This window comes from Lynx rufus, unplaced genomic scaffold, assembly GCF_022079265.1.
Source record: "Lynx rufus isolate CCGP_SWC_20201006 ecotype Redwood Valley unplaced genomic scaffold, mLynRuf1.p SCAF_8, whole genome shotgun sequence".
NCBI lineage: Eukaryota > Metazoa > Chordata > Mammalia > Carnivora > Felidae > Lynx > Lynx rufus.
In genome coordinates this window covers 110547764-110568579 of record NW_025814896.1, presented here as the reverse complement: position 1 = coordinate 110568579, position 20816 = coordinate 110547764, and the positions used below count along the sequence as shown (strand labels likewise).

General features: G+C 38.7%; 1 protein-coding gene across 2 annotated transcripts in view; it reads right to left on the bottom strand.

Moving 5' to 3' along the window:
* Nucleotides 1–20816, bottom strand: part of PRKD3 (protein kinase D3) — an 89417-nt gene that overhangs the window by 9079 nt on the left and 59522 nt on the right. For both annotated transcript variants that reach the window (XM_047068434.1, XM_047068435.1), the window contains exons 8-16: nt 20514–20697; nt 18945–19068; nt 17203–17280; nt 15863–16139; nt 13029–13081; nt 8407–8479; nt 7244–7350; nt 453–614; nt 116–214 (exon numbers count right to left, since the gene is read on the bottom strand). In XM_047068434.1, coding sequence (XP_046924390.1) covers nt 116–214; nt 453–614; nt 7244–7350; nt 8407–8479; nt 13029–13081; nt 15863–16139; nt 17203–17280; nt 18945–19068; nt 20514–20697 — 1157 coding nt within the window. The remainder of the gene's footprint in view (nt 1–115; nt 215–452; nt 615–7243; nt 7351–8406; nt 8480–13028; nt 13082–15862; nt 16140–17202; nt 17281–18944; nt 19069–20513; nt 20698–20816) is intronic.

Below are 20816 nucleotides of genomic sequence, written 5' to 3'. Positions count from 1 at the left end.
GTTACAGGCTAATTACTTCTGTCAACATGTTTATGTATCCGAACCGACACCACCGCCTCTCATTATACGGGTGCTTTGTAACGTCAGACGCTCAAGGTTCCGGAGAGTATCTCACCTGAGGAAATGGCTCTGCTGATGCGAGCAGCACATTTTCTGGCTTTAAATCACAGTGCACGATATTTTTAAAATGTAGATTCCTCAAGGCAACAAGGATCTGTTATTGAAGAAAACAGTTTTTTCAGTGCCTGGAAAAAATCATAGTTCATCCCCACCTGGCCTCTCGAATGGCATAATTGGAGAAGTCCACCACAGTTCGTCAAGATTTAACCGAAGTGGTAGTTACTCTGTTCTCCACGGTTAATAATTCCCACCATATCCCTTTATGTAAAAAGCACTGCTATTTAATTCTCTTCATTTTAAAGTATTCTCGTTTCAAAAAAGAGGTAAAATACCTGTGTCACCATGAATTTAGTAATTCGTTCTGGAAGTCGACTTTTCTCACTGGACAGAATCATTTCCAACATATCGCCATGCAGCTTTTCCATTACTACAAAAACTCGTTCCGGAGTTTCAAACATGCATTCCAGGTTTACAATCCCAGGATGGTGCAAATTCTGAAGAGTTGCAGGATGTTTATATGACCAACTTAAGTAGAGAAATGGTTTTACTATGCAAATATCTAGCAATGTGCTACGATTAACTGTATGCATCACATGGAATGGGAAGAAAATCAGCTTAGGGCAACAGGCACTAAAAGCAAACAGCATCACGGATTCTGATTTGCCAAGATCTGTGGTGGAGAGTGGAGAGTGGATGCACTGAGGGGAAGGAAGGTGCATCCTAACTGATTACATAATTGCCCTTGTCCATTACTACTCCTTTTCCTTCTCATCTTTTGTCTTCTGCCTCTACTCTAAGTTTATGTTGTCCATGAGTGGGCACCAACTGCCAATCAAACTTTATGGTAAATTACGCAGAGCTGTGGCTCTTTGGGGCTGTATCTCTGCTCAAGAAATGGTTCTGTTTTTAAGGTAGTTTTTTGTCTAAGCCCGGATCTTCAATCACGCCTCGATTTGGTCTTCCCTCTTTCGGGCTCAGCATCTCTACCTCCATCACCTCAGGTTTCTTGAGCACCACTACGTTACCAGGGCTAGTGAAATAGAAAGCTGAATGTGATACAGATTCTGCTAATAAAAAAAAGCAATCTATCTTACCGGTTTAAAAAAAAGCCAAAAACCCAAAAAACTTTCCTCAAAAGTAAATTTGAGAAGTCAGTCATGCTCAAAAACATTCAATGGCTTTTTACTCTGGACATAAATCTATTCCTCTGCTTGTATTTTCACATCTTCAATAACATGGCTTCATTCGCCCTATTCAATTTTAAATATGCTCTATTGGTCCAAGTGATTTAACTTTTATTCTTCATTTATAGAAATCTATTTTTCTTACACTGTTTTCCTTATTATGGGTACCTAATTATGCCAAGAGGGCAAACTTCTTTTTGGCTTATGTGAGGCTGAGTGCCATCTCTATGTTTTTTGAACCTGCCGCCATCTCTCAATTCCCACCGTAACTGCTTTAATTTCAGCTCACGTTACCTCTCTTTGGGACGACTGCAGTATTTTCCACCAAACACCGTCTATCCATGTAGCAATACTTACCCCATGCTACTATGTCATGTGTATCTTACTCTGTAGCCTAGGAAGTTCCCAGGGAGCAGAGACTCTGTCTTAGTCATTTTAGGTCAATGTCTGAATCATGGTTGGTGTTTTAAAAAATGACTAGCAAGCACGAAATAAATACTGTTTACTAATCAGTTTAAAACAACTTAATGAGGTGGTATTCCAAGTAGCAAAATATAAAGTGTCACAGCTTTATAAATAAACAAAAGTGAAATGCGTGTGATAATAGCGGTAAGCAAGGGGAAGACTCAGAATATCACAACTCTGATCAACTTAAGAGTTGGTAGTGTGGCTGGCTGTCCCCATGCTGTAGTTGTCCGTCTCCCACTCTCCTGTGAAGCCGTATGTATACACATACAAAACCAGAAGTACGCTGTAACATTATTGTCTCTTAACTTCTATTTGTTTAGATGTCCTGTTTCCTCTGGAGTCTGTTTTGGGAAGTTATACTTTCATAGAGAATCATTTTCTCCAGGTGTTCAAATTTATCTGATCATGTTGGTCACGGCAGCATCTTAAAATCTCAAAATGCCTTTACATTTTTTTCAGTATTTGTGGTCATATTTCTTATTTTTTGCTTTCCTTAAGTTTATTGTTCATTCTTTAACTTTTTTTTTTTTTTAAAGTAATCTCTACACCCAATGTGGGGCTTCAACTCACGACCCCGAGATCAAGAGTCAGTCGCACACTCTCCCACTTGAGCCAGCCAGGCCCCCGTCATTCTCGCACTTCTCAAGTTGGATTCTTAATTCATTTATTTTCATTCTTTCTTGTGTAAATATTTGAGCTTATAGTTTTGTTTTTTTTTTCTGAGCAATAGTCTAAAAGCTGATATACAGTATTTTCATGATTATTGTCTAAATACTCTGATATCTTGACTTTGTTCTTTAAGAATTAAGATATTAAAAAATTTGTTTCAGAGGGCACCTGGGTGGCTCGGTCGGTTGAGCGGCTGACTCTTGATCTCAGCTCAGGTCATCACCTCAGGGTTGGGAGTTTGGGCCCACACTGGGCTTTGCACAGGCCGTGGAGCCTACTTAAGAAAAAAAAAATTCAGGAGGTGGGAGCTTTTTGTTCTCTGATTTTGTAATTTATTTCTAGTTTTATTGCATTAGGATCAAAGAACACTATCCTATGGCTTTTTTGAATTAATGAGGTATTCTTTGTTCTCTGTTTTTTTTTTTTTTTAAATTTTTTTTTTTTTTTTTTTCAATGTTTATTTATTTTTGGGACAGAGAGAGACAGAGCATGAACGGGGGAGGGGCAGAGAGAGAGGGAGACACAGAATCGGAAACAGGCTCCAGGCTCTGAGCCATCAGCCCAGAGCCCGACGCGGGGCTCGAACTCACGGACCGCGAGATCGTGACCTGGCTGAAGTCGGACGCTTAACCGACTGCGCCACCCAGGCGCCCCTGTTCTCTGTTTTTAGGACACAGATGTCAGTATCAAGTGGTTAGATTAGCTTCTGCTGTTTAGGCCTTCTACGTTGTTAGTTTTGGCTACTTCATCTGCCAGGACCACTAAGTGCTTGCCAGTTCCTCCCTGGCTCTAGTTTCCTTTTATAAATCTTGCCACTGTTAATCTGCTGTGATCTGCATTCTTCCACTGTCAAAGTGCCCTTCTTCACTTCACTTACTGTTTTCCCTTGAATTAAATCTTACCAGATCATGACCCCCTTGGCCTTCTATTTGAGGAGGCACCTGGAGAGGATATCACGACTGGAGAGGTCAGAAAGAGCCAGCAAAACCTGCTCTGACTGCGGCCCCTCTTCCTGCACGCACCCCTGGCTCCCCCTGCAGTGTTTCTGGAAAACTCCTACCTATTTTGTAGGTCTGAACTCTCTTCTATTTTTATTAAAGACACAGTATACATTTCTGTTTATCATTTTTCTTGTAGCTTTTGGGTAATTTCCAAGAAGAGGTGGGGGAAATGCTGAATTTATACCACAGCGTATAACCAGAAATTTCTCTCTGAAGTTTCTGATGACATTTTCCCATTAACACAGTAGCCGTGAGAGTGCCACACATTTTCCATTACTACTCTATACCTACCCTCTTCAGGCAGGGGCAAAAGACATTTTATATTACCTTATCCCCATGAAACAAAGGTAAAAATCCTCCGTTTCCTTCCTGCCCCACAACACGCTCCCCAGATGTGGCCGTGTTAACAGTTTACGTAGGTATGGACCCTTTTCTCCGCATAACCGCTTGTACATATCTACAAAGTAACACATTACCTTAAGGAACTATACAAGTGAAACCATTCCACGCTTCCATTGAAAATTTTAACAATGTGTTATGGGTTAATTCCCCACATAAACACATTTATTCAATAAATATTAAATGAGTATTTGCTGTGTGCCAGTACTATGCTGGTAGTCCGGATTCATGAGTACACAAAATTGACAAATACGTCTCATCTCACTGAGCTTATTAATTCTAGCAAGGTTGGGTAGACGCTAGGTAATAAACTAGTAAATGACCCAGTGTGAAGGTGGTAAATGCTATGGAAAGAAGAGGAAGGGGCGCTGGGGGTAGATGGGTGGATAATGCTGAACGGAATGCAAGGGCCTCACGAGGAAATAACATCTGGGCAAAGTCTTGAAGGAGATAAAGGAATATGCCATACAGATATGGGGCGTGCCAGCATTCTAGGCACAGGGAATAGCTAAAGCAAAGTCCTTGAGGCAGGACCATATCTGGCAAGTTTGAGGAACAGAAAGTCAGTGTGGCCACCATCTGGAAAAGAGACTCAATGTGTTGAGTGTGGTGTCTATGATGGAACCTTTTTAAAGAGATTTTGATTTAGCTGAATAGAATATGTGCAGATGTCCAAAAATGTCACGTTCTCATTTCTATTAAATTGATAGAAATACAGAGCTTATCACCAGGCACTCAAGAGAGAGGCTGGATGTTCCTGGGTAAACTGTAAGGTCACTCCTAAGTCAATGATTCTATAATTGTCTCTCCCTGCCATTGGAAAGGCCAAAAGTATGGTCTCAATAATATGCTTGGTCTTCACCCCATCCTTTCTTTATAAAGATGAAGACACGGTGGGCGCCTGGGCGGCTCAGTCGGTCAAGTGTCTGACTTCAGCTCAGGTCACGATCTCACAGTCTGTGAGTTTGAGCCCCACGTTGGGCTCTGTGCTTACAGCTCGGAGCCTGGAGCCTGCTTCAGATTCTGTGTCTCCCTCTCTCTCTGCCCCCTCCCCTGCTCATGCTGTCTCTGTCCCAAAAATAAATAAAAACATTAAAAAAAAATTCACACACACACAAAAAAAGATGAGGACATGGGGAAGAAAAACTACGGCTGTCGGCGGAGCTGCAGGGGACTTACAGTACCAGGATCAACTACCAGGCTGCGTTCACCCAGACCTTTAGATTTGTTTAAGGAGGACTACGTACAAGAAGAATCAGAGGCAGTGACTGGAAAGTAAGGATGACCGGGCTGCCAGGGGAGGCAGGAACCAAAGGGTGGAGCGAGTGAGCGAGTACAGAAGTGCCTCGCGACCCGTGTGGAAGGGTCTCGCTGAAAGGCTCATACAACCAAATCTTGCGGAATGAATTTCAGCAAATGAGTTACTATCTGAAAGAAGTCTGCTTTAAAAAAATGTATTTACCATATTCACATTGTTCTAAGAGAACTGTAATTCAAATATAAAGTAGCCTAAAGCTGGTCCTCACACTCAACATTCGTTGAACTTACACACTGCAAAGAAACTGAAGTCACAGTTTTACACACACACACACACACACACACACACACACACACACACAGGAGATCCAATGTGGCAGAGAAGAAAGAGCATGTGGTGTGGAGACAGACTTAGATTCACACTCTGAACCTGTCTTCTTCCTGCTGGATGATGTTAATTAAGTTTAGTTTCTGGCACAAAGTAAGCCATTCACGACATACGATTTGAACAGAATCTATAACAAAGAATATGGTATTAAATTTAAGATGAAAATAATATATTTGGAGACATACTATAATCACTTAACTGTATTCCCCATAGGGCACTATCAATGAAAAAACCCAGAAGGACAGAATACAGCTTTTGCACTGTGCATTACCTGGAAACCCCTAAATTTAGCTATTATGAGCCACAGTTCATAACACGATGAAAAAAAGCTTCAGTGTTTAATTCAAAGATGTGTTCGTGATCAAAGTGACAAGGATGAATCAAGTCTTAAGAATATATCCTTGGGGCACCTGGGTGGCTCAGTCAGTTGGGTGTCCAACTCAGGTCATGATCTCACTGTCTGTGAGTTCAAGTCCCACGTCAGGCTCTGTGCTGACAGCTCAGAGCCTGGAGCCTGCTTCAGATTCTGGGTCTCCCTCGCTCTCTGCCCCTCCCCTGCTCACACTCTGTCTCTGTCTCTCTCAAAAGTAAATAAACATTAAAAAAAAAAACCCTTAAAAAATATATATCCTTAATGGTTTTTTTTTTTTTTTGCATACTAGTTGGACAATGAGCAAGATTCCAAAATTAGATGTGAAAAAGATTTCTAACCATATCCTAATATACTCTGAATGCTATTAATATTCTGTATGAAGGTAGTTTTATAGGAGGAAGCAACTTGAAAGGACCACAGGTAGCTTGATCATAATCTTTTGATTATCACGCCTCTGAAAAAGAAGTGAGGCAAACATTACTGCTAGTAACTGATAATGTAATACACGTAAAATTAATCCTTTGTTTATACATTTCTTACCTGCTTCTTCAAGGAAGCCTAAGTTCAGTAGACTATCTTCTTGAACTTCACCCACAAGCAAATGGGGGCTCTGACAGCATTAACTATTTATCACCATGATTTCTTAAATATTATGCAAAAGCTACACAGTAAATAGATATTTGCATATTATAAATGATTTAGGATATTCATAAAAATAAAGATAAAGCTACATTTTAGTCTTCTAGATGACCCCCAAAAGAGGTAAAAATGTTACATGAAAATAAGAAGACAGTAATTTATTTTATGGGAGTTAAGTCATTGTCAGTATATCTTTAAAAATACACCTCAGTGGACTAAACCATTATAAAATTAAACCTTTGGAGTTGTGAATTAGTAAAATAGCAAATGCTACTGTTAAAAAGTCCACAATTTTTAAGCGACTTTTTTTTTTTTTTATAGCAATTGCTATAATCATCAAGCAGATCATCTGTGAGAACTGAACGGGTATAGCACCGATCTCCTCATCAAATGTGGTGATACAGAACTATCAAGTGTTTTGAGCTTCTGGAGAGACGAATTAAGAGTTTTGTTGTTAAGATTTTACTTATGAAAATGTGTTCTAAACAAACTACTACCATAATGGCAGTTCTTGTAACTCCTAGGTTACTGTAACTTAATTTTTCCTTTAAAAAAAAAATTAAAAAAAGACTTAAGGATTTAATGCAGATGTCCACCAACCTCTCACTAAGCCAAAAGGGCATAATATGAAAACAAAACAGAAAACAAGCCTTATTCTTATCAGCACAGTAAACAGACCTGTATTTAAAAACTCATAAATCAAAATTAAAACCAATACAAAGCAACTTGGTTTTTTGTTCTTTACCTGTAAAATAGCCACTTCATTACGGAGTTGACTTTCCTGTTTTGTGGGAAATCTCATCTTATCAATTACTTTAATAGCCACATCCCTTCCAGTCTTTCTGTGTTTTCCTATTAAAAAAAAAAAAAAAAAGTATAGAAAAGTAAGAAGCAGCAAACTGTCAGCTCATCTACAACATAAATGCTTTATCAGGAAGCTGTCCACAGACCAAAACTGATATGTATTTCCTCTTATATTTCTTTTCTTTGGCTGATTTTGTTCTCCTTCACTCACCTTTAATTTTAAGAAGCAAATTGTTTTCCCTTAATAGTAGCTGTCCCTAATGACAGCTTCATTACTCAAAACAGCAGGAAATTTGAATGAACTTGGGGGCTGAAAAATAATCTACCTTATTAGTTAACTACTCTTAGTCTTCAGAGACTGTCAAGATAGAAACACTGTATCAATGAATTAATTTTACTAGGTTCACTGAGTCAGCACAAAGTTATTTAACCACACTTGGAGCAAGCCTGGAGGCAGAAAGGCCGAGGAGGAGACTACTTAAACAGTGTCAGCAAGTGAGGACTAGGATTTAACATTACCTTCCTTTTATACCTCGGATCATAGCTCATGAAAGTACTTTTATGTACAATTAGGTTTAATTAACAACCCTGTGAACTATGCAGGTAAAGGTTTATTAACTCCATCCAACAGATGAAGATACAAAGGCATGGTGAGCTTAAATGACTCTGCCAATATCATAAGTCACAGTGAGATCTCAGGTCCTCAGACGTGATATAACATTCATCCAACAGCAGATGAACGGGGCCATTTGTGTTGGACATCCAGTAGGGCATAACCTCCAATAAACAAGCTCACACGCCGCCCAACAAAGCTCTGAGCCATTGATTTTTCCCTCACAAACATCTTTATGCTACAAGAAGAGATAAAGTAAGACTACTGTGGAACTAATTTCCTGATTCTTTGTTACTTTGTAAAGTCTGCGGTTGAAATGAAGAATGAATACTCAGTTACAGTGAAAAGGGCTTAGCTGAAAGAATGCAAGTCAACCCTGAAGAAACAAGCCACTGGACAAAATTGTGACAAGACGTAACAGCTAGCAGAGGTTTTCAAATTTCACAATTTTCTGGAGTATGTATAATATGCAGCAGGCTGCAGTCACTCACCTCCATAGACGATGCCAAACTGGCCTGAACCAAGCACCTCATCGGCAAAGATCTGGTAAACAGTACTAATGTCCTATTTGGGAAGGAGTAAGCAGCATTATTTGCCCTATGAAACACGGTCAGCATCTCTAACTCTTCATTCTAACACTTAAACACATTTTTATTTTTATGAGGCAGCTAATTTTCATAACAAATATTTTATGAATATAGACTTCCCATGTCCTAGAAAAGCCCAGTTTTAATACTATGACTCTTAATATGCAAGTATAATATATTCAGCAAGATCTTTGGGGGGGAAAATGCCTTGAATAAAAGACATCATGCATTTATTAAGTAATCATCTATAAACAGTAAATTAACATAAAAAATTAAGAACAGTATTTTACTTATTTCACCATCAAAGAAATTTGCTATCTTTGATTTGAGAGAAAAACTTACAAGGTTCATATTATCGAAAATTTAGGCTAATTTTGAAAGGCTGGTGACAGCGTATGTGTGAGAAAGTCTGTCAGTGAGACCCACTCCCCAATCTTCTCCCCTGCCCCACTCTCTCTTGGTGGTGGTTGCTGCTGTCGGATTATTCTTGGGAGGGCAATCCCCGGTCCCCTCCACAGCTCTGTGATCCCGGTCTCCCTTTTGTTTGGGGTCTGTGCCAGTCTGCATGAAGTCAGGGGCTCGATCTCTGTGGCTCTTACATTCCCAGCCAGTGCCTGTCTCACGGTAGTAACTCAAATAGAATCACATAGGCCTCAATTTTCTCAATTGGTAAAGGGAATATAGTAACACCTATTTCACTGGATTTTTAAGCAAAGTAAATAAAGATATCTACAAAGTGTCAAGTCCAGTGCTTAGCATATAAAAATCAGTAATTCCATAAATCTGATTTCCTAATTTGTTTTAATTAGATAATCTTAAATTGTTGACTCCCCTGGGACGTTTTCTCATCTGTAAAAAAAAGTATTGGTCTACATCCCTAGGTTCCTCCTAATTTAAAAAATGCCTATGATTTTATGATTATCATCAACATTTATTGAACCCTAACTGTACACAGGGCTCTGCAAAAGGTAGCTAATTTGTTTGAAATTTTTTTTTTTTTTTTTCAATGTTTATTTATTTTTGGGACAGAGAGAGACAGAGCATGAACGGGGGAGGGGCAGAGAGAGAGGGAGACACAGAATCGGAAACAGGCTCCAGGCTCTGAGCCATCAGCCCAGAGCCCGACGCGGGGCTCGAACTCACGGACCGCGAGATCGTGACCTGGCTGAAGTCGGACGCTTAACCGACTGCGCCACCCAGGCGCCCCTAAAAGGTAGCTAATTTGTGGAAGAGACCTAGTTAAGAGCCTTATGATGTATTTGGGAAGCAGAAAAATCTATTAAAAAGATAAGGAATTCAGGACATATCAGGGTCAAATAAGTACTACATTAGAGGCTATCCTAACACCTTGTCTTTTACTAACTCACCAGAATAACCTACACTCTCCACTCCCTCTGAAAAGCATATATTGACTGATGTCTACCACAGCCTAACAAAATGCTTGTGGCCGGTATCCCAATGAGTAGCTCTTAAAACTGAATTTACTCCCCAAACCATTTTGCCAAATGTACTTGTTATAGATTACACAAAAATATAAATATATTTGATAAGTCAATGAAACACACAAGATTTCTATGAAAACTAAGTAGTTTTACAAACTCCAGATTGGGGGAGTGCGGATTCTGTTCTCAGAATATTTCACAAGTATCCCTGGCTCTACTTTAAAGACACAAAAATAGGAAATTATAGATATTATGGGGGTGTATAATAAGAATTTGACTGGCCTTTTTCCCTGGTTTCTTAGAGAGAGACTCTTAAATCCTGGGAATTTCCCAAGTCACAGGAATATCTCATTCATGTAATACATGAGCCCTTTAGATCACACCTGTGTTAAGCTAACAAGATGACTTAGGATGAGGAAATATCACTGGAAAGACTAACCACGTGATTAGAGGATTGGGGCTTTGAACAGTCCAAACTCAGGGGAGGACACGAGGGGGCAGGAGACTGAGTTCAATCATGTAGCCAATGATTCAGTCAATCATACTTAATGAAACTCAAAAAAAACCTTTGGACACCACAATCCAGGTAACTCTCGAGGCTGGTGACACATCTATGTGCTGGTAGGGTTGCATACCCGGACTTCAGCAAGAGAACGCAGAAGCTCTACATTCAGAACCCTCCCAAACCGCACCCTAGGTGTCTTTAGTTGGCTGGTCCCAATTTTTATACTTAAGCTGTAATCAGAAGTCCAGAGCTTTCCTGCGTTCTCAGAGTCATTCTAGTGAATTACTGAACCTCAGTGTGGGTTCATGGGAATCCTCTGGATTTGTAGCCAGTTGGTCAGAAGTACGGGTGACCTAGAGACCCCTGCACTTGTGGCTGGTCTCTCAAGTGTGGGCAGCCTTTTGGGAACTGTACCCTTCGTCTGCGAAGTCTGCACGAAATCTGGGTGGTTAGCATTGGAACTGCATTACACATGTGACTGACACAAGAAAGACAAAGTGCAAGTCTGTTTAGCAGACCCATAAGAATCTCAGTCCTGTGACAACAGCAAATGAATGTGCATAGGTATGTTTTAAGTTATAGTGAAAATTTTAAGGTTTGTAAGAATCATTTTTATATGCTTCCTAACTTTAATCGACTTTTTAAAAAGTTTAACCAACCAAATTTTGGTTCTAATCAAATTAGATGAGGGGACATGTGCTATTCAAATAATAGCTGCCAGAAAAGGTTTTTTCACAAAGATCAGCTCTAAACCTTTCCCCTTTTCAGCTATGAATGTGCATGTCCCTCAAGCTCCTTCAAAGTTAGTGACCTCACGTTCTTGTTACTCCTCCTTCCCTCCCCAAGAATCTGGTGTCTCTCGTACCTGCCACTACAACAAGAGATACACAGATTACATCTCCTTGAGACCCTCTATTTCCCATAGCGCCACTGGATAACGTGTCTTCGCCGCAATCCTAGAATAGGCAACGTTTATATGCTAAGAGCTAGAACAGCTGGATGCCCCAGGTGGAACATGGTGAGAGATTTTTATCAGAGAAATTTATATATAGTCAATGAAATATTTTATGACTTCTTTTTCCAGCCTTTTTTCTTTCTAATCCATGGTTGGCAAACTAGTTGGTAGGTCCGCTGGGTCTTTTTGTACAGACTCCTGATCAAAGAATAGATTTTACATTTTTAAATGGTTAAAAAAGAGAAAATAATGGTATCTTTCGACACATGAAAGTGACATAAAGTTCAAAATCAAGGGTCCATAAATGCAGGCTTATTGGAACGCAGCCATGCTCATTCCTTTCTGTACTAAGGCTGCTTTCTCACTACCATGGCAGAATCAAGTAATTGAGTGTGGTCCACAAAGCCTAAGATATTTACTATCTATCCCTTTATAGAAAGTTTGCTGGGGCGCCTGGGTGGCTCAGTCGGTTAAGCGTCCGACTTCGGCTCAGGTCACCATCTTGCGGTCCGTGGGTTCGAGCCCCGCGTCGGGCTCTGTGCTGACAGCTCAGAGCCTGGAGCCTGTTTCAGATTCTGTGTCTCCCTCTTTCTCTGACCCTCCCCTGTTCATGCTCTCTCTCTGTCTCAAAAATAAATAAATGTTAAAAAAAAAAAAAAAAGAAAGTTTGCTGACCCCTGTTACAATCCTCAGCACATACCTACATATATACACCAGCCAAACTGAACCTATTCACTATTCCTTACAAGTCCTGTATGTCCTGCTTCTTTCTATGTGCCCATCCTGGTCCCTGTCTTGTATGAAGTAGTATTCCCTGCCCTCACCCTCTCAGCCCTTGAGTCAAAATCCCTTTCCATCCACTTGGGCACAGCTCAGGATTCACTTCTTGTAGGAAGCTTTCTCTGCTGACCCAGAAAGAAGTGGTCTCTCCCTTCTCTTTGAACTAGTCTGTCACTATGTAATAGTCTACTAACACTTATGAAAAAGTTAACTTTATTTTCACAGTTAAAAAAATCTGCCACACTTTCCTTCATAAGGCAGAATTCCTTAAAGAAGTTATCAGCCCCAAAGTCTAGCCTGCCTGGTGTCTTTAGGCCAACTGGTCAATACTTTGGCCTAAGAATTATTATTTTTTTGAATTTTCTTTAACGTTTATTTATTATTGAGAGACAGAGAGAGACAGAGCATGAACGGGGGAGGGGCCGAGAGAGAGGGAGACACAGAATCCAAAGCAGGCTCCCGGCTCCAGCTGCCAGCACAGAGCCCAACATGGGGCTCGAACCCACAAACCGCGAGATCATGGCCTGAGCCAAAGTTGGACGCTTAACCGACTGAGCCACCGAGGCGCCCCATATTTTTTTTTTTTAATTCAAGTATAATTAGCATACAGTGTTATATTAGTTTCAACAGTTCTATATGTTTCTCAGTGCTCATCAGGATAAATGCATTCTTAATCCCCTCTATTTCCCCATCCCCCCATTCACTTCCTCTCTGGCAACCACCAGTTTGCTCTCTGTGTTTAAGAGTTTGTTTTTTATCTCTTGAACTGATTTTCACATCTTCATTTACCTATTTTAATTATCCAATTTGCATATCTTAGCTATAATTTTCAATTTTTACTTACCACATTTTCCTGGATCTGACAGTTAGATACAGAGATACTAGTAGATAAATCTTCTGTAAAACAGAAGAACGATGTAAGAGCAAAGGACAAAATTGTTATAGGACTTAATAATATTAACATCTGCTGACATGCAAGTGCCCACAGTACATTAAGTTTTATAAACTGGCTGAATTAAAAATTGGCTAATTATGTTCTTTAAAAAAATTTATCCACACACACAATACTAACCCAGTAACAGGAAACTGGTTAAATAAAATATGAAACATCCACACAAAGAAATCCTATCTAAACATTTAATGGTGTAGAGCTATAATACTGAGTTAGAATGCTATCCACAGCATATTAAGTTAGAAAGGCAAGTTGTAAGGTAGTAGCAGCATTTGATGAAGAAAATGATACTTCCGATGAGTGAGAGAAGTAGGGTTGGGGAACAAAGCCTGCTCTTTATACACTTCTATACTGCCTTCATTTTCTAAAACATAAAAAGCATGCATTACTTTAGTAATAATAAAATTTGGGGTGCCTGGGTGCTTCAGTCGGTTAAACGTCTGACTTTGGCCCAGGTCATGATCTCGTGGTTCATGAGTTCAAGCCCTGTGTCAGGCTCTGGGCTGACAGCCTGCTTCAGATTCTGTCTCCCTCTCTTTCTGCCCCCCTCCCATCATGCTCTCTGTCTCTCTCTCAAAAACAAACATTACAAAAACTTTTTTAAAAATTAAAATTAAAAATTAGACAAATCTACATATACTAGCATTGAAATATATCTGATATATATTAAATAGTGGATAAAAGCCAGTTCCAAAAAGAACAAAGAGTATGACCACACTTTTCTACAAAAATAAAATATAACAATACAGCACAGATAGCATAAGCTTCCCTTCTCCCCAAAGCAAGAAATATACACCAAATTGTTCATAATGGTCTTCTGAAGGAGGAGGTATAGGACCAGGAATAAGGGGGGGGTGTTACAAGTGTATAGGAAGGACTTCTTCATCTTACATTCCATAATGCTGTAAAATTCAAATGTTTGTATTATTTTGGTACGCAATGGAAGTAACTGACAAGAGAAAAGGGCAGCATGGGAAGTGAGTAAGAGATTAGGTCTCAAACATCTAGAATCTTGGAGACAACTCAAAGACAATATGAAATTTCCTTTACAATCCCAAATACAAAAATTAACAAAATGTAAGCAAACTATACATCAAAAACTATGCATCAAAAAATGACTGTCAAAGCCTGCATTTAAAAATATTAAATCAATCTTAAAATATTTTAAATAATTAAAATATTAAATATCAATGAAACAAAAAAGGCACAGCATCAACGATACAGAAGTATCTAACACTATGCTTTCCAATTGTTCCGGTTTCCTAGTGTCAACGCAGATTGTTTCAAAGGCCTCCACTGTCCAGCTCCACCCAGTTTTAATTTCTATTGCTTCCCAGAACTTTACACCACAAAAATACTGTGCTACGTGCATTGTATGCATTTATTATGATTCACACTTTAGATGAGAGACTGTAGAGACCAAGGTCACACAGACAGTAAGCGGCACGACTGCGCATCATTCTCTAGCACTCTCATGCAACCCTTCTGCTTTTCGAGATTCTCAACCTGACGGAGGAGGTCCATGGATGATGGGCTAGAGGAGGTTCCCATATCCAGTTATACATAAAATTTGTATGTATGCTCCTGTATTATTTTCTGGGGGAATAGGTCCATGGCTTTAGTTAGGTTATCAGAGTTCTGTCTAAAATCCCCCACAACTTTAGCAGCACTGTAAATATCCATTAATTCATCCTCTTAGAATCAATGTTAAACACCAAACATGGTCACGGTCATTATCTTCATCCCATTGATCACACCCGTCTCCTTAACTAGAATAACACTAGCTCTCTACCGTTCCCTTTTAGCTTTTCCTATCCTAACCTACTTGGGATCCAAGGTCAAGATCCAAATCATGAAGTCTCTGCTTACTCCTTCTATCCATATCCGCATCCTCCAAGTAATGCATTACTCGTTTTTGCGCACTACTGCTTTATGCTGCTACCTAACACTTACTTATGTATGTGTGTCCTATCTCCCTTAATTTCTGTGTTTCTTTCATACTCTAGCTCAGAGCCTAACATAATGCCAAGAATAGGTGCACAAAATAATACAGTTGAACAGAAATAAAGTACATGTAGGAACTGGTTGATACCTATTTCAATTTAAATATATCTAATAAATGGTGTTTCCCCAGAAATAACATAATACCAATGGCGTAAAAGTGACATTATATTATGGCTTTCACTTGATCCTTTACAAAATTTAGCTTTTATTTTATAAATTTTGTTGGTGCAAAGAACATGTGTTTCAACAATTTTTTTTAATTTCTGGCTTCATAGATTTCACAAGTATGACGTGAACCGTAATTCGTGATCACCTCTTTATATCCCACCATGAAGCAAAATACTAACACTAGCAATTTACTTTAATCCACTGAGAGTTCATGGAAACCAAAGACTGTTCTATTCCTTACTGGTTCTCTTTCCTCGAATGCTGACAACCCCACAAAGTAGGTACTATCACAGAGAGGTGAAGTTTTGCCTAAGATCACCTAATAGGTTGGCAGAGCCTGGAGAGGGAGACTGACTCTGGAACCTTTTCTTTCATACTGGGGGTTGTATGTATACACTATAACCAACGTGAATTGTATAAAGGAATTAACCCACAGTATTGGTTACTAACGATGAAGCTTAAAATGAGCGTTAGAAATACATAAACACAACCACACCCACAAAACGCTTAAGAACCAAAGGGGGGAAAAAGCCATCAACAAGCTTATTGCTTACTGTGATCTTTCCCTTGCCCCGGAGAAGTGCAAACACTTGCTTGAGGGGTAACAGGCATGAGAGCTTGGCGAATTGCTTTTTCCCAGCTCTGTGCTACATCAACTCCAATTCCAGTGGCAGCAAGAACAGGATTGTGGGAACTGTCTCCATTGTTCTCCCCAACAAAGTATACCATAGTGTCAGTGATGATTTCAAAACAGTGTGGGTTGCTGCCTTGTGAAATGTTTGTGAAATCTTGTGGCGAAGATATGCGGAGAATTTCTGAAAGTGGAATTTCCTGCAGTAAAAAATCAAGCATTAAAAAATATAAATACATCTTTGTTTTTATTTTCAAATACGCTAAACAATCAAAGATACACATTTCTAGCGAATGCACTAAGATGAACACAAGTATGTGGTACACGGAGCACGCAGTCAAGTCTTACAGTAGTATCTGCCATCAGTGATCTGCCAAAGGCAGAGCCTGGAGCGTACTAACCCAATGTTCCAGCCTATAGCAGGTTGTTAGAATGCAAGGAAGGAGAGGACTGGGGAGAGTTAACCGCCACTGTATCCAACACTTGTCCCTTTCCAACTGTCATTAAATCAACTCAACAATTACTTCTCTGCCAGCTGCTGTCTGCAAGATGCAGCCCTCAAAGGAAAACAAAGCAAAAACAACAGCAAGAGGAGAACGCTAGCACAGGTTGTTCACGCACTCCATTCTGGTTCTGCCCACAACTGTAACAACTCTGTATGTGTAGTCTACTCCCTGAGGCAAAAAAAAAAAACGAAAAAAAAAACAACCAAAAAAACCTATTTAAAAGAACCCAACCAGCTCAAAGTCATCAGTTTCTGATCTCTCTCTTAAGGATACAATCGCTCCACTTACAATTTTGTTTGGTGTCGGTCTGTGACATGGCCAAGTGTGGAACAAGCCAGGCAAAGAAGACTATACAAAAGCGAAGCAGCAGCATGTGGGAATCGGGGCCTAAGATCAAATGGAGCAGGGAGAACATGGATACCACACCGGCCTCTTCTGGACAGGCAATGATCATGAACAGCCCGATGTAAATCATGGTGTCCAGAAGAAAATCAGCAGCAACCTGACAGGCAGGCCAAGACCAAAGGAACACACAACAAAAAACATCCTTTGGTAGCAGGGCTGCTGTGGGGGGTGAAATGGAGGGTGGGGGAAAACTGTTTCAACAAGGAACTCAAGAGTGACTTATAAGCGATATTAGGCAGAGTCATAATACACAGTATATGCCAATATAATAACTAACAAATATTACTTTAATATATCTGGAAAACATACTATATTTTAATGTATGTTATTTTTTTAAATGTGGAATCTTTACCTTATAATACTTTGATCCAGATTCATTTTGAAATAATGTGAGACATTTGCTGTCCAGTCTCCAATAATGCCTCTTTCTCTATAAAATAAAGGGCATACAACTGTTAGGTATAAAAATAATGATTCTTCCAAAGTACCTGTGCCTTTCTTTCTTTTTCCTTTCATTTCTACTCATAAGTTTGTATGTCTGAATAGGTTTAAAATTCACAGGGGTCAAAATTCTGCGAACAGAAAAAGGATATGTAGTCATAAGCATACTCGAGTCCACCCTACCCCACGTAAGCAACGGTAGTAGGTTTCTGGGAATCCTTTTAGAGAACTTTATGTGAGCACGTGCAAATACACGTGTGGTATACATGCACTGATAGGTAATTCATCTGTAGGCTACATTTCTAATTTACCTATTGGCTTGCCAGGTCAAAAGATATGTACACATGTAATTCTCCTTGACAGTATTAATTATCCTACGTATGATTTGATCCAATTTATAGTTTTATCAGCAACATGAGTACCTATTTACTCAAACCTTCACTAATCTAGTATGTCACTAAACTTTTTGATCTTTGCTATACTGATAAAAAAAAAGGTAATTCAGGGAAATTTTAAATTGTACTTTTTATTAAATATGAGATCAAGCTCTCATCTTTAAAAGTCATTTGTATTTTCCTGCCTGTGAACTCTGGAGATATTATTTGTCCATTCTTTGTATTTTTTTTGAATCAATTTGTTGGTATCCTTTACATATCATGAAATGAAACCTTGTCTAGAACATGACTTTAGAATACTTTTTTCAGTTTGTCATTTGTCTTTGCTTTTTTTGACATGTGGCTTTTTTTTTTAATGTTTCTTAAAATAATTTTGTAAAATGAAGATTTTGGCCGTTTTAAGTTCATAGCCTAATTAAACGGAAGGTACAGAGATTTCTCATATATCCCCTGTGCCCACACATGCAGAGCATTCCTGTGACCTACATCCTTCTTCTGAGTGGTACATCCACTACAACTGATGAACCTACACTGACACATCATAATCACAAAGCCCATAATTTGTAAGAAACCACCAGTCTTCCAAAGTATCTATACCACTGCATCCCCATCAGCAATGAATGAAAGTTTGTATTGCCCTACATCCTTGCCAGCATTTGGTGTCGACAGTGTTCCAGATTTTGGTCATTCCAATAAGCGTATAGTGGTATCTCACTGTTGTTTTAATTTGCATCTCCCTGACAACATATGATGTGGAACATCTTCATCATATGCCTGTTTGCCATCTGTACAGATCTTCTTTGGTGAGGTATATGTTAAGGTCTTTGACTCATTTTTTAATTGGGTTGTTTGTTTTCTTACTGTTGAGTTTTAAGTGTTCTTTGTATATTTTAGAGAAGTCTTTCATCAGATGTCTCTTTTGTAAATACTTCCTCCTAGCCAGTGGTTGTCTTATTCTCTTGATACTGTCTTTCGCAGAGCAGGAGTTTATAATTATAATGAAGTCCCTCTTATTATTTCTTTCATGGATTTTGTATTTGATGTTATATCCCCAGACCTCTTCTGAATCTCTACTGCTCTACTGGTTTGTGAAGATATTTCAACGTTCTGCCTTTTGAGAACTCTTTACAAATGTAACTACAGTTCCAATATACTATGTCTTAATACATATTACATCCTCATTTTGATTTTAAAAATGCACAAAATAAAGTACGTAACAAACTTTCACTACCATATTAAAATATCTGTGACTACTGACCAGGGTGTCCCTGCTGGTGTAATGGACCATCCACCCTTCCTTCACCATCGTGCTGCTCTTCCTCTTTGTGTGCTTGATGGATTGTACAACCCTCATCAGCGGAATATTACTGCTTGTTGACGGACTACAAAACATTTAACATTTATGATAAAATATCGATAATTTGAATTTTTAAAAAATCCTATGAATACTGTAAGCTCACTGGCCTTTTTAAAGATAACTGAGCTAAATTTTTTCAAAATCTCTTACAGAAATAGGTTAAGAAAAAGAAATTAATCCTTTCATGATGATACACAGTTGATTTATAAAAGACTAAGACAATCCTGAAAGTCCTCATTATGTGTCATCAATATTTTTTGGAAGGTCCCAACACAAAACAATGAACAGAGCAGAAAGAATCTTCCCCAACTGGAAGATCTGGAGCCTGGAAGAGGGTCTCATTTGGGACTGCTGTTGAGAAAGCTTCTTTTGCCCCAGGCAGCATGATTAATTAGTAAATTCGTAACAAGGTAAAAAGCAAGTATACCTATTCACAAAATCACATGGTTCAAATGTCAAATTCCATTTTTCATGTTGTTAACAAAAAGTATTTCTAATAGATACTAATAAAATGATTTATAGCTACCAATTAAGAAAATAAAGTACTGCGTCAAATCAGGTAATATTGAAACATGGGTCAGAAACAGCACAGCTGGAAGTAAAAGAACAATTTGACGGGATATGTGTGAAAAATACATGGTTTTTCAATTTGAATCTCAGTTAAATATTTTCTCTTAAATTATGAAATATTCATGATTAGGAAGCTAGCTAAGTTCTCTTCACAGTCTCCAAACTGGGTAAACAGTAAGTTTTAGTTCATAATGATAATGATAATGATAATAGCTGTAATCTAATGACAAGCCAAAATGAATAAATGACCACTCAGTTATGTGAGATTGATAAATGATCCATTTTCTCTAAATACTTCTTTATTGCCAGTGAAGAACAAAACCTGCCAAAATATTCACATTTTATTACAAAGTAGTGTATCCTACAAAGCTGTATACACAAAAAACTGAATTTCTATAAACATAAGGGGATATTTATAAGTTTTATAATCCAATAGCATTTTGCAAAGTGCTAACAGTCTAATTGCGGTAAAATGAAAACTGCCCCCAAATCTGTCACCATCATCTCTGTGCAACATTCGGCGGGTATATATTCTCACTGGTGTTTCTAACATCTGATAATTTGCCTAAATGAAGAAGCTGGTTGCTTTAATTGATAGTTTAATTCCGGCACCTTGTGGTGGCTGTTCCACAGCCAGATATAATATCTAGACTACATTTAAATAAAGCATTTTTCTCTTTAACAAGGATTCTCATACTTTTCCATCTTGAGTAGATGGCAAGAGTGTGTAATTTATTTCAGAAATACTGTGGTGCATGTAAAGGAACTAGCAATACTTTAACTGGATGGTAAATTACATTCTAGGTTCCATTGAAAGAAATGTGGCTTTTTCTTTCTTAATGAAGCACCTGGACAAATCCTGCATTTGGAAGTAGCTTGCAATACGCACACGTGCATTACCTGATGGTTTTCACAGCTTCCTCATCTCTTTCCACATCAAGATCAGACGGATCCAAGAAGAACATTTTATCTTCTGGAGGAGATGGTTCTTCAATGTCATCCAAGCCCCGGCTACCATCACTGTTCATGTCACTACTGTCAATATCCATTGGTATATCTGTATCTGTTCCCAGACTGGAAGGTTCTGGCAAAGTTTTAAATGAATTCAGAGTTTCATATTAATGGGAGAGCAATACATGTAAATAGAAAAACTATATTAAATGTGAAAAAAAAAAAAGGTTTTAAAACTCTTAATGAAAATAG